Source organism: Numenius arquata, chromosome 1 (genome assembly GCF_964106895.1).
Source record: "Numenius arquata chromosome 1, bNumArq3.hap1.1, whole genome shotgun sequence".
NCBI classification, from domain to species: Eukaryota; Metazoa; Chordata; class Aves; order Charadriiformes; family Scolopacidae; genus Numenius; species Numenius arquata.
The window spans coordinates 133,924,651-133,939,043 of record NC_133576.1 but is presented as its reverse complement, the minus strand read 5'-3'; the positions used below and the strand labels follow the sequence as shown (position 1 = coordinate 133,939,043).

Sequence of the window (14,393 nt, the reverse complement as noted above, 5' to 3'; positions counted from 1 at the left end):
GCACACCTGCTTCCAGCCAGTCAGTCCCCAGCCAGTTCTCTTGCTTGGGATTACTTCTTCCACGGTGCCAGGCTTCGCATTGCCTTCCTTAAACTTCATGGAGTTTCTGTCAGTGTATTTCTCCATTTTGTCAAGATTCATGTGAATGATAGACATGTCTATCAGTGAATCACTAAGTCCCTCCAATTTGTGAACTGTGAACTTTTTTTGTTTTGTTTGCTCTATTACCTTCCCATGGACTCATATTAGGAAGAAACATCATGTAGTTCCCCAGGTCCTCCTCTTGCCCTTCTTGAAAATGGATGCGATGTTTATCTTTTTCAGTTACCAGGACTTCCCCTGACATCACAGCCATTGAAAGATGAGAGAGGTCTCACTACAAAGTTGGCAAGCTTCCTAAGCCCTTTTGGATGCATCCCATCCAGTTCCATGGACTTGTGTGCATCCAATTTACTTAAGTGATCTCTAGCTTCATATTTCTGTATTCCAAGTATCACTCTACTGCTGGACTCTACTATGCATTGCAGGGATTAGGGAGGCCGGAGAGCAGACCTTGCCTATAAACACTGAGAAAGCAAAGTCACTTCATAACAAAGACTCTTCCATGTCTTTGTCACTATGTGCCCACATTTTCCCTGTGTTGCTAGTGTTACCCTTCATGTCCATCTCCAATTTTAACTTCAGCTGAACTCCAGTAGCTCTCTTTCTAGAGAATTTAAATAATGAAGAAAAAGAAAACAAGGGTGGAGAAGTCTCTTTACAAATAAGACTATCCACTCAGATTCACTGTTCCAAAATATTTTCTGAGAAGCACTAAATACTAGAGCTTTCAAGTAATTATTTCCTTTTTCTCCCCAATGAAAAAATCTCATTGAGCTCTTCCTCTAAAACTTTCTATATTGCCTTCACAAGTCAATATATACATGGGCTGAAAGAAATCTGGAATGCTGTTGTTGATATATGCTTCTTTTTTCCTGTTGTAATTTTTTGCAATCATTGTATCTATTTAAGAACATATTTAGAAACAGTTATTTTGGCATAAAAGCAATTCACTAATCAGTCATTAGTCATGAGGGAACAAAATTATGTTTGATTGAAATGGTAGATGAACGTGTCACCATGTTTTGCTCTGAACTAGTTAAAAATATACTTTCACATTTGTTTCATTTGTTTCACATTTGTTTCACATGTGAAGTTTTCTTTGAATAATTTCAGATTAGTTGTTTAATAAAGGCTAATGCTCTGTGCTTGGTGATAAGGAGGCAGAAGCCGAGGAAAAGTGTAGCCCATTCTTCCAGAGTTATCTGCTGATAGCACTGTTTATTTTTCTTGGGACTATCCATTTAATATTGATTTAGTTAGTTTCGTATGCTGGATTATAATTATAGATATATTATAAAAGTATTATAACATTAGCTTGTACCAGGACTGAAAATTTAGCTTTTGCTTTATCTACAGACAATGAGTTCCATGAGTTAACAGTGCATTTCAGAAGAACCTGAATTATTTTAAAAATCTGTTTAGTTGTTTGCTTCACTTTCCACTTTACAGAAATGTTGGAAGTTGGTTTTTTTTCTCTACGGGAGAGAAGTCAGGGCAACTGCCTAAAAATCAAAGTGCCATAAAAGAAGAATTTGATTAAATTAATAGTTGCATACTGCTGGGACCATGTGGTTTTAGCCCAGGAAGGAACTGAAAATTAAAATTATCAAAATGCTAAAACAATGGGTATCCTATTGCTTAGGGTGCTCATGGAAACACAAGAATGGAAGATGAAAAATGCAACTTTCTTAAAATAGATTTTAAAGATGATTCAGAGTTATATACCAGGAATTCTGCCTTTACACTGCCTAAAATGGTTGAAAATATAATGCATTCTCACAAAGGAAGAGTCAACATAGCTATTCTAAAGGGAAGGTTTTGTCAAAGGCTGCTCTAATTCCTTGGAAGAGTAACTCAGTATGTGTAGAAAGAAAATATATCCATACAATGTCACTTTTGTATTTTTAAAAACTTTTGACAAAGTTCAGAAAAATGTGTCTGAAGAAAGTTACAGTAAACTATAGAAGATGAACATGTGAACACAATGAGCTATTGAAGATGAACAAATCCAGATATTCCAGATATTCTGGATTTGTGATAGCTTAACATGTAAGAAACCTGGAAATGCAACAGAACTGGATGTAAGTGCAAAATTAGATTAATTAACCTAACTACAGCTAACTGTAAGTTGCAGAAGAAGACACTGATTCAGATGACCCAGCCCATAGGTGTGAAGCAATTGCCTCTTAGTCTTCATAAAAAGAAAAGTATAATTTAAATGTAAATATTTGCATATATTAAAATCAGTAAGTAATACGTAGATTGTTTTATGGGTGTATTTGAAGTATAGAGTAAATGCTTCATCTGTCTCCCCATCTATCAGCCTATCTAGCCAGAAATGTAGCTTTTTGAAGGATACATTATCCTTGAAAGCGTCAAAATAGTCACTGTTGAACATATGAAGAACTCTTCAATCTTAGATTGTCTTCTAGATAGAAGTAGTTTCTGGTGAATTAGACTGTTTTTTCAATACTTCAGGCCCTTTGGAAAATGAGCTTTGGACTCTTAGGTTACTTAGGTTCTTTAATAAATTATTGGGTTTTATATACTGCAGTCAATTAATGTACTACTTGATAATTCACTTATGAAATTAGATGATATTCCATTGATAGAGAAAAATGGTTTATAGGCATTAAGGAGCAAAACATGGGTGCCAGCAACATAAACATCATCCTGTGAGTTTGTCATGAAACTTCCTTGTAGTCAATGGAGAGGGAAACACAGCATTATGAAATTACTCTTAAAGTAACATAAGGGAGTGGAACCTTGTCCAGAAAGTGTCCTTTCTCATTGATGCTCCAGATATTTGGGTGACATTGACACTAGTTTGAGTTTTTCATGACTGCAAAATTTGTTTGGAAAATGTTAGTGCCTATTAATGGAAATTAGACTCAAAAAAGTATTTTTGGGCTCCTCAAAGAGGAATTAAAAATATTGAATTTTGAAACAATGGGGAGCAGATTTCTGGAGGAAACAAAAAATTGTTCAGCAAGTTTTTTGGGTTTTGGGGTTTTTTGTTTTCTGAGCACACTTTTGTGTAAGATTCTTCAGAATAGAAAGTATCTGGTCTGGGTAGAGTCTTGGTTTACGTGTTGTCTTAATAAATTAACTCTTGTTTTGAAGTAATGCACCATATAGTAATAGTATTGCATGTATTGGTTTCAGACTTTTCTATGCGTTATCCTTTCAGTATCTAGATATTATATTTGTACATGTCCTCCAGGATATTAAGGTAATTAATACAATTTGCCAAGAACTGCCTTGCAAGGATTCTCCAAGTATGTGGGCTGTTTTTATAAACTTGTTTTCTCAATACTCCTTTCCATGTTCATTTTTAGGTTCTTTTTCATAGGGTTCTGGTCACTAACCTGTCACTCACACCTGTCACGTAAAGCTCCAAAGATGTAATCCTGTTTAGATTCGATAAAGTTGAAAGAAAATAGTAAAATGCTTATAGGATGGAGCTGACTTATGAGAGACGAGTTAATGAACTGCATAAACAGATTAACAAACCATGGGAGCTCTAGTGATCTTTTAATTTGAAAGTAATGATTACTGAGAGGGGTAAAGAATGATTTAAAGGAAAATTAGAGAACAAATATAAATTGATGAAAAAAAAAGGAGATGGAAGCGGAAAGTAATGCAGGCAAATGTTTCTCAGAGCGACAGCTATTTAACTGCAGAGCAGCTTTTCTAGTTAAATGTTGGAATTTGTTTCAATAAATGATGCAAAGCAAAACAAAAACCTTGCAATACACATCATTACCTACTTGTCAGTATATGACTCCTCAACTGTTCTTTGATTCACTCTGACATCTCCTTTAGGAATGTAGACTCTAGTTCTATGAAATAAAAAAGGTCATTGTGGCTTCAGTTTCAGGCTGCTCATTTCTTCTGGCCTGTACTATTCCAATCCTGTTTACCATCACACTTTAGAAAAGTAAAATGTCAGAGATTTCTCCCAAAAGGAGAAACAGGCCAGACTTGTTTGAATTATATAAATGTAATTTGCTACTTGACAATGTTCGACATCTCTATTTCCTTCACAAGCTAATGTGCTTTCCGTGTGATCCTGTTATATAGACCAGATTGTTTTCCTAAGATAGCAAGTGGTTCTGAGAGAAGTCATGTGTTTTGTTAACTGAGGGTTTACTTTCCTGTATGTTTTTATAAAAATAAAAATCATCCTCACAATTTAAAGGAAGAAAAGTGCTCTTCTGTACCACCATCTTTCCTCTTGCTTTAACCAACACAGCTGCAGATGGATCAGGCATGTGGCTGGTCCCTCACCTGCTGTATCCTGGAGATCTTCCTCCAAAGTGTCATTCCAGGAAGCACATTTAATTTTGGCTTCTCTTCCTAAAACCAAGTGGAATCCTAAAGAAGCTATGAACAGCAGTCTGCCTTTACGTCCACTGATACAGAGAAACGACTACTTTTTATCTTGGCCATTAGTTTGGTTCCATTCATAGGTACAGTGCTAGTAAGGCTATTGTGATTATCTGGTTTGGCCTACTATATAACGAACTCTAGAATTTTACCCCATCAGTCCTGCATTGAGCTCAGCAACTTCCAGCTGTATCAAAGCAAAGAGCAGTTAGTCCAGGTCCTCAAGGTCACTTGGTGCAGATATGGTGTAATGCTCTGCATTCTCCAAATAATGCCAATAGATTGTTTTTTCTCTTTGAAGTAATGATGACAGATATAAAGAAATTATATCCAAAATATATACAAATTTCTTATGTCTAGAGGGACTTTGTTTATGGGTAACGTTCTGACATAAAGCGATCAAGGATTCATCTTGCTTCTGGACCTTCCTTTCTTGATTCATATTCCATCCTTCTCTTTTGCTCTAAATTCCATCTTGCTCATTTGCTAAATACACAGCAAATAGACATGTTTGTAATTCCTTTTCGAAAACACACTACAGTATTTCTGATTGGGAAATCTTCTGAGACATTGTTTTCAACTGAAACAAAATCTGAGGGGTGGCCAGGTATGGATTGATTCAGATCTGTAGCGAAACCACACAGATTTTCATGACCCTCTTATATTCAGTCAGTTGAATTCCAGTCAAATGGCTGTGCTTTTGTTGTGAAAGTTATGTTAGTCACTTAAAACAAGTAATCATTTTCCAAAGGCTGAAGAAGGAGCTTAATAACTTGAATTCCCAGTAATGTATGCTATAAACCTTGTCTTTTTTGGCTGCGCTATGTGATCACATCTCTCTGCTTTCTATTCATCCACAGTGAAAGCTTACAACTGGCCCATAATAAGACAGTGTCAGAACTGTCCCAAGCTCTTTAAAGATGTTGCATGTTATGAACATAACACAAATAGCTTCATAGGGAAGAAACAATTTCTCATTGTCTGCTAATAAATTTGAATGAAGTTCTTTCAAAATAACTTTAATGGGAAGAAATGGGTCAGAAAGAGGATGCTGTAATGGGCACTACACCTGAAAAAGACAGTCTGAGTTGGCTAATTGGCATTCTTTATTTGCTACATGGATTGCGAGCGCTGGAATAAAAATATACTACTGCAAAAATTCTTGCTTGGTTATATTGGTCTCTTTCTTTATGCAATGCATGCAGTGCGTATATCGTTCTGCAATGTGGCTCTGTAATAATAAATACCTGATTAATTTATTCTATGGCTATCCCCTGCATATTTATGGTATGTGTTTGCTGCTTAGGTGACTACCTGAATGGAGACCCAATGTAGTTGAATTTCTCTTTCAAAATCAGAAATCACTCACGGTAAATAACATGCTGTTTTATTCCTAATTTAACAGAGACATAAATATGAATAGTTTAAGGTACTGAATATCTTGATGCAACTGATCTTGGAGATATGAATTTTAAGTAACTATTTGCCATGAACATTTCTTTATATGCTTTTTAATTACATGCAAAACATTGTTGGAGTATTAGGCTGATACTGAGGTTCAACAGGGAAAAGTGTAGGGTCCTGCACCTGGGGAAGAAGAATGTTAGGCACCAATACAGGTTAGGTGTGGACCTGCTGGAGTCAAGTTCTGAAGAGCAAGATCTGGGGGTCCTGGTAGACAGCAAAATGACAATGAGCAAGCAGTGTGCTCTTGTGGCCAGGAAGGCCGACGGAATCCTGGGCTGCATAGGGAAGAGTGTGGCCAGTAGGTCGAGGGAAGTCATTCTCCCCCTCTACTCTGCACTGGTGAGGCCACAACTGGAATACTGCATCCAGTTCTGGGCTCCCCAATTCAAGAGGCATAAGGAACTACTGGAAAGAGTCCAGCGAAGGGCAACGAAGATGATTCAAGGATTGGAGCATCTCCCTTATGAAGAAAGGCTGAGAGAGCTAGGACTCTTTAGCCTGGAGAAGAGGAGGCTGAGGGGAGACCTTATCAATGCTTATAAGTATCTAAAGGGTGGGTTGAAGGAGGAGGGAACCAGACTCTTTTCAGTGGTTGCCAGTGAGAGGATGAGGGGCAACAGGCACAAGTTGGAACATAGGAGGTTCCACTCAAATATGAGAAGAAACTTCTTTACGGTGAGGGTGACAGAGCCCTGGAACAGGCTGCCCAGGGAGGTTGTGGAGTCCCCGTCTCTGGAGATTTTCAAGACCCGCCTGGATGCAGTCCTGAGTAATGTGCTCTAACATGCTCTGGGCAATCCTGCTTCGGCAGGGGAGTTGGACTAGATGATCTAGATGATGGTGGCAGTGTTGATCTGCTGGAGGGTAGGGAGGCTCTGCAGAGAGATCTCGACAGGCTGGATCGATGGGCCGAGACCAACGGGATGAGGTTTAACAAGGCCAAGTGCCAGGTCCTGCACTTCGGTCACAACAACCCCAGGCAGCGCTATAGGCTGGGGGCAGAGTGGCTGGAGAGCTGCCTGGCAGAAAAGGACGTGGGGGTGTTGGTCGACTGTCGGCTGAACATGGGCCGGCAGTGTGCCCGGGTGGCTAGGGGGGCCAACGGCATCCTGGCCTGTATCAAGAACAGTGTGGCAAGTAGGGACCGAGAGGTGATCGTCCCCCTGTACTCGGCACTGGTGAGACCCCACCTCGAGTGCTGTGTCCAGTTTTGGGCCCCCTACCACGGGGGGGACGTTGAGGTGCTGGAGCGGGTCCAGAGAGGGGCGGCGAGGCTGGTGAGGGGTCTGGAGCACAAGTCTTACGGGGAGAGGCTGAGGGAGCTGGGGTTGTTCGGTCTGGGGAGGAGGAGACTGAGGGGAGACCTTATTGTTCTGTACAAGTACCTGAAAGGAGGCTGTAGAGAGACGGGGGTCAGTCTCTTCTCCCAAGTCACAGATGATAGGACAAGGGGTAATGGCTTCAAGTTGCGCCAGGGGAAGTTCAGGTTGGATATTAGGAAACATTTCTTTACTGAAAGGGTTATCAGGCATTGGAATGGGCTGCCCAGGGAGGTGGTGGAGTCACCATCCCTGGAGGTATTTAAGAAACGTGTAGACATGGTTCTTCAGGGCATGCTCTAGTGTCCAAGATTACTGGTTTGTGGTGGGGTGCTGTGTGGGTGGGTGATGGTTTTTGGTTTGGTTGTTGTTGTTGTGTGTTCAGGTGGTGGGTGGTGGTTTTGTTTGTGGTGTGTTTGTGTTTTGTTTTTTTTTTTTTTTTTGTTTTTTTGTTTTTTACTGTTGGTTGGACTCGATGATCTCTGAGGTCCCTTCCAACCACTACGATTCTGATTCTGATCTTTATGGTCCCTTCCAACTCTAAAAATTCAGTGAAACTCAGTGAAATTCTGAAATTCAATTCCTAAAAAACCGGAAAGGCAGAATCTGGTCTTAAAAAAGCTCTTAAATTTGCCAAAGTGCTACAAGTAGTATTTGACTCTGTAAACTAAAAGGTTATTAAAGGGGTTAAAGTTCTTGGACTCGGCAGTGCTTGTCACAAACTACCTGGCTAAAGGGACTCAAGCAAATGATGGTGGCGCAAGATTATATTTAAGTATTTAAAGTCTTGAAGCTGGCCCTCTATGTCCTCAACATCATGTGGAGAAGAGGTGTCAGTATTTCCCACATAGTGAAAATGTAATTTGTACCAACCCTTCCTGCCCTTTTTACCCTCTGCATTTCACCTGTCTTCTCCAAACAGATCTTTTTGCAGTTCCATCTAAATTATTTTGCCTAGTGGCTTTATATGAATCTAGTTTAAGATGAACTAAAGCACTAAAGTGCACTGAATTCTCCAGAGGGGAGAACTCCACAAACTGTTTATAACACACCTCTATCTGAAAATAGCAGATCCTGTAAGGAATGTTTCTGTATTGACATGGAAATCCTCTTTATTTCAGTCTTTCCATTGCAATTTCATGATTCTTTGATTCACTTGGATGTGAAATTGGTAAACCTGCTGCTCTGTTCTCCACCAGCTTTGACATGATTGACTTTGACTTAATATTCCCAGCTGAGGGTTGTTTTGTTCTGTTGGTATAGTTCCTTTCCAAACCCTTGTCATTTTTCTTTTTCATTGTATCTTGATTTCTAAATTATTGTCCTTATGTTAACCCTAGGACATGCAGCTAATGCTGAGAATGGATCTGTTTGCATTTGTAACTCCTTAAGCTTTTCTGCCGTCTTGTAAAAATGAAAAGAACATGCCCTTGATCATGCAGGCAGATCTGTTGCGCAGGGAGCTGTGTCTCAGCTAGTGCTGTGCTGATATATTTCTATAAAACTTCAAAGCTCGAGATTCATCGTTTTGTTTAAAGGATATGTGGATCATACAACTTTTTTAAGTAAATGAAATATTATTATAAAGACCATTGACAGATTTGCACTGAAATTTCCTTAATGGCGAAATTTTTAAATAACCACCTTTTGTTATATTCTTCCTCTTCTACTGTTTCATTTTTGGTGCTGTAGTCCTGCATGCCACTCTTGTCTTGCACACCTGGAGGAAGGGAGAGAAGCCGAGCTGCTTTATTTCAGATGTGTCCTTCCCCACCCACTATGTTCTTGTTTCATTAAATGAAGTGTTTTTTTCATTTTACATATAGGATAGTGATGGAAATCAAGCAATTTGCCCAAGATTTCCTAGGTATCCTGTGATAGCAGTATGTTGAGCCAGATCACTTGGCTCCCAGCCTAATCTTGGACTAATCACAACCACTCCTTCTAGTCTGTGTCACCACTAAGTCTATCATTTCTACACAAACATAATTGCTTTTCACCAAACAACAACAAAAAAATACTTGCAAAGAAATTGCACTTGACGTTTCAATAGCCTTGCTAGCATATTATTATTGTTCTCACTATTTTTCTTTCTAGAAAAATATTTGTAGAGGTTTTAGGATTACTAAATAAGCTGGTCTACTCCATGTTTATTACTCTTCTTTCGTTCTGTGTTTTTTTTTTATGGTTGCATAACATTACATTCTTAGTTGGAGGGGAAAATCTGTTACTACATCTAAATCATCTTCGCCCATGCTTCTAGCTTCCCTTTCAGAACTCTATTAATATTTTTTTTTTCCCATATGCACTTTTGGTTTCCCATATGCACATTTTTGCCCGAAGCAAACTCTTCTCAGTGTTTATTTTTGGTGTATGTCCAACATTACTGTAATCCAGTTACAGTTATTTGTGCTGGTAGAATATCAGCTAAATCTATTTGCTCCATTTTGTCATGCCTACTTAATATTTTAAAAAGAAAATTAGCGAGATTTTTCCACAACAGCATCGGGTCAAACACAGTTCACAGAGTGTACTGTACAATATTCAGTTTTGCTTTGTGCACCAGTTATTATCAAATTAGGGTGATAGTCGGGCATGTGGATTTGAGCCATGTGTTAATCCAAGTTCATGCAGAAGTGTGTGCCATCCCGGCTAATACAATGGTTCAATTACAGCTGATGAAATCACATTATCTTTTGAATCCATTGTACCATGGTGTCACATATACATCCCATATTCAGGTGGTTTTGTCTCACATAGGCAGTATCAAACCTTAATAAAAATGTGGACAGTTAAAATATTTATTAATATACATATTTATTTATGAATTTTTTTAAGTATGAAGTAGCCTAGTAGTGTCAGGTAGGTTCAGGGCAAGTTCAGTGGTGTCAAATTCTTTGGAAAAACACGTTTTCCACATTCTGATAAGAGGGTATTTCAAACATAGTGTTTTAACAGTGTGTGAATAAATGTTACGGCCAAGAGGATGCCTTTGCAGTTCTGCATTGCTCTGGTTGGGGTGTAGTAAGGTTGCTAAAAGGTCTGGACTTTAAAATACGGGACTACAAAGGTTTGTGATAAACAATTTAGTGTTCTGGTACAGCTGGCTTGAGCCAATATTACTAGTGTAGATGTGTGTCTGGTGACAGAATGTGTAGGTTCTTTCTACTCCCCAGCAATGTGGCTTGCCCTGATTTTTCTTTATGTAATTTTTTGAGTGGCCTTTTTAAAATTTATATGTGAACTTTTTTTGACTCCTGCAACTATTCAGATTTCTCCAAATACATTTGAAAAAACATATTTAAACTGTTTCTTTTAGATTCTGACTGGCATTTGGGAAAGCTGCAACAGCATCAGTATATTCTGAAGTGAACTGGGTAGCCTGCTATGTGACAAAAAAGCTGATGGTCTTAAGCTGATGGACACTGCTAATACAGGTCTATGATGATGAAAATGAAACCTGAATTTGGCCTTTTTAGTGTTTTGTCTTTAAGTGTATATATATATGGTATATAAACAAACACATTATTGTTTTATATATGATTAACAGCATCAATTAACAGTAATTTATATGTATTTCCTGCATAGAGGTAGTCCTGCTGGAAACAATGCAGTAATGATTTGGATTATTTTCTTGTGTACAAGTTTTTAGGTGTTCAGGGTTGAGTTACCCTTGAGCACTAAAGGGAAGCAGTTTTCTGGACACCTCGCACACCATCACTCCTCACGCTTGAGTAAAATTGCAAAAACATGGACTCAGTCTCATGTATTCTTTACATTTATTTTACATGTAGCAGTGACTACCCTGCAGACTCCCTTAGCTCAGATTTTTAAGTGCTGGCTTCCGTATCTGCACCTGCAATTCAGAAGTGCATTAATATTCGTTTTTTAAACATGAAGTGACCTTAACTGTATGCAAAGCTATGGGGGTTCTTGCAGTTGGGCACTTGTTATGTGAGGGGACAGAGCAAGGTGTATGATTTTGGCTTTTCAGCAGAATTCTGAATAAACCTTACGTTATAACACGATTGTAGTATAATTTGGGACTAGCACCTTGAATGAAAATACAGTTAAAACTGGTGTTAGTTTCACATGCAACAATTTGAATTACAATGTTGTCAAAATATTTTCTCCACTGCTAGAGCATTGCCATAATTTTTCATTAAAAATTGCTGCCAGCTTGTATCGTTATGTGTTTTAGCAATGTCTAAGCTTTGAGGAATTTTAGCTTAGCAATTTAGGAGGAATTGAATAATTGAATCATTTTATTGCGCCAAAGCATTTGTAAAAATTCATTTGTCTCATTTGAACATACATTTGTAGATAGTCAGAGTTGTCTCTGTCTTTGAAATCTTTAAAAGTAGATTTGCTTTAGTATTTGGAATGGTAAAACTATGCATGTTACTTATGAATTAAATCCTAGTTGAACACCAATAGACATAAAAGGATTCTGTCACAGAGTCCTGTATTTGTTTTTAGAAATCAATTGGTTATTTTCTATGACTAAAACTACCTGAGACAGGCTTCGGTTAAAAGAAAATCTCCAAAAAATATTGATATATAGGGGTCCAAGATCCACTGAATCTTAAAGGGCTAAAGACTTAGTCATGCGAAACCAGAGTATATCCCTGAACCTCTCCACATGCGTGAAAGAGCCAGCCCAGATTTTATACACTGTACACCCCTGTTACTCCTGCGAGAAGTAAGAAAAGAAAACACTTGCAAATAAAGATTGTGGGAAAATTTAAGGAAAACAGAACGTATTAGTAAGGAAAACCCAAGAGGGGATTTATGGAAAACTCTGTACGAAATGCTATTGACAAAGACCAAAGAATTTGTAAAGGGTGAATAAAGAAGAGAAAATGATACATCAGTCATAATCCTGAAGACCTTATGCACAAATAAATATATTCACGTTTCTATATATAAGCTGCTGAAGATTTCTTAATTTGTTGCATAGCTCTTTTCTAGGTGGCTATATTTTTAAAATTAGCCTCTTGCTCTCTTTACATTACATTTATGTCCATTAATACATACCAAGGTTTACACTGGGGTTTAGCATTTAGGACAGATAGCGTTCTTCCTGAGCTTGTCATTTGCATCTTCTGATGCAATTTTGTTGACAAGGTCTTTTCAGGCATGCAGGGGAAAAAAAAAAACAAAACACTCCCGCGTCTGTTTTGATCATTGGCAAAGGGGTATCCTTTTCAGGAGTTTGTCAGGATGCTATTTCCACAAGAAAGCACTTTGCCTGTTAAGCTTGTACATACAAATCCGCTTCAGCAGGGCGCCTGCAAGTTGTGTCGGGGTCAGCTAGAAAAAGGCTAAATCTTTCTGAAAATTGCAAGGGTGGTTTGGTTTTGTGGTGGTTTTGGTTTTTTTGTTTGTTTGTTTGTTTTTGGGTTTGGGGTTTTTGTGTGTGTGTGTGGTGTTTTGTTGTTTTTTTTTTTCCTCCCGTGGTTTGTCATCCAGAAAGGGATGCAGGCGCGCGTCCCAGCCACGCAGAGCATTGATTGCTTCTGCCTGCAGCGGGGATGCTGTCAAGTCGCTGCGCGAGTGGAGTCCGGCATTGACACAGAGCTGCCGGCCAGCAGCTCCTGCTGCGCCCCGCTCCCGCCATGCCCTGCCGCTGACTGCTGCCAAGGGGGCTGGAGAGGCCCCGGCAAAGGACCTCACGGCTGGGAGGAGAAGCACTTGCATGCAAACTGGCCAAAGGAAGCCCTGGGTGCGCCATGCACGCACACCTTCCCAAGCAGCACAGCTGCGGCAGGGGGTCCGAGGGGTCGGATGCCGGCAGGAGCCTGCCTCCCGTAGCGAGGGATGCCCACTGCGCCTGTCGTTGGCACCAGCATCCTCCGGGGCTCCAGTATAGCTCCCAGGCGCTTCCCTCTTGGGGACCTGGGGGTGCCAGCCAGAGCAGGAGCAAGTTTGTCCCTCTGTGGGATACTGTGCGGAAGAGCCCCCATAAATCCCCAGCCACTCCACAGGGCAGCCCCGGGGAGTGGTGGTCAGAGTGCGCCTGTGCCCACGGCTGGTCCCCCCCGGTGCAGGTGAGCCAATTCTTCACTCTCCAAGCGACTTAGAGGATGCTCCAGGGAAAGAAAGTGAGGTTTGGTGGTGTCGGCAACTTTTCGTGCTGTGTCTTGATTTGTGTTTAGTGGTGCCTTCTGGAAAAATTATATGCAAGGGCGAGCTGTCGGTTGGTGATGTCTGTTGTTTGAATATTGATTCTCTGTGGCCTGTGGAAACTGGGGGGTCCTCTTGGAAGGGTTTTCTTGTTAAAATGTTTTGGTTTCTACCTCCAGGTTCTATAAACTTTGTATTCCATTGCATGGTGTAAAGAAAGGATGTGTTTATTCCCCTCCCCACCCCCCACCCCCCCAAATAGTGGATTTTTTCTGCTTCTGTAAACAGTTTGCTTTCAAATATTGAATGAAGTTAATAAGGATATTTTAAATAGAGAAAATAGTAGGGGGTGTTTTAGATTTATTAACAAGAGAAAGTGTGACCTGTTTTCCTCTTTTGAACTTCAAATGTAACTGAAATATTTAATAAATATGAAATGGCTCTTTAACTTTCACAAATCTATAGATTTTTATTTAATGTCAAGGCAGTGTATTTAAAATATAAACCAAGCAGGGTCTAGGATGTGTACAGATACCTGTGAGCAATTAGATGGAGAGTGATTACACACCAGATAACCCAGCACTGTGAAACAGAAATCACAGTGACAGTCATATGATGGTTAATATTAAAAAGCATTAACATTTTCTCCACCGATGCATGTTTTCATTTCTCCCTTAAAAGACTTTAAGCTCATTCAAAAGCTTTGTATTATGTCAACATCAAATGCTTTTGTCATAATTTCACAGTAAACTAAAGCAGAATTTAATGTTGAAATAGGATTTTGAGATATATGTTTACTTACTAAAATAGTATACACTAGAGTTTAACTAGCCTTAGCCCACATTGAACATGTGCACCCTCTCTAGAGATTAAATCAATTCTTTGATGGAAATGGTTTTAATATATTTTCACTGAACAGAAAAGCAATAAGGGAAAGGATTGTCAGATAGTGTAGCTGTACTTTATCTTGTCTTATGGTCTAAAAAAGTG

The 14,393-nt window shown here is 39.3% G+C and overlaps 1 protein-coding gene across 7 annotated transcripts in view; it reads left to right on the top strand.

The window, feature by feature from the left end:
- The window catches only part of DLG2 (discs large MAGUK scaffold protein 2), a 673,276-nt gene that overhangs the window by 195,380 nt on the left and 463,503 nt on the right, over positions 1–14,393 (top strand). For 4 of the 7 annotated variants that reach the window (XM_074147594.1, XM_074147605.1, XM_074147570.1 and 1 more), the window contains exon 1: positions 13,010–13,327. The exons of the other annotated variants lie outside the window; for them this stretch is intronic. In XM_074147594.1, coding sequence (XP_074003695.1) covers positions 13,010–13,327 — 318 coding nt within the window. Of the gene's footprint in view, positions 1–13,009; positions 13,328–14,393 lie in introns of those variants that run through there. 7 annotated transcript variants of the gene reach the window in all.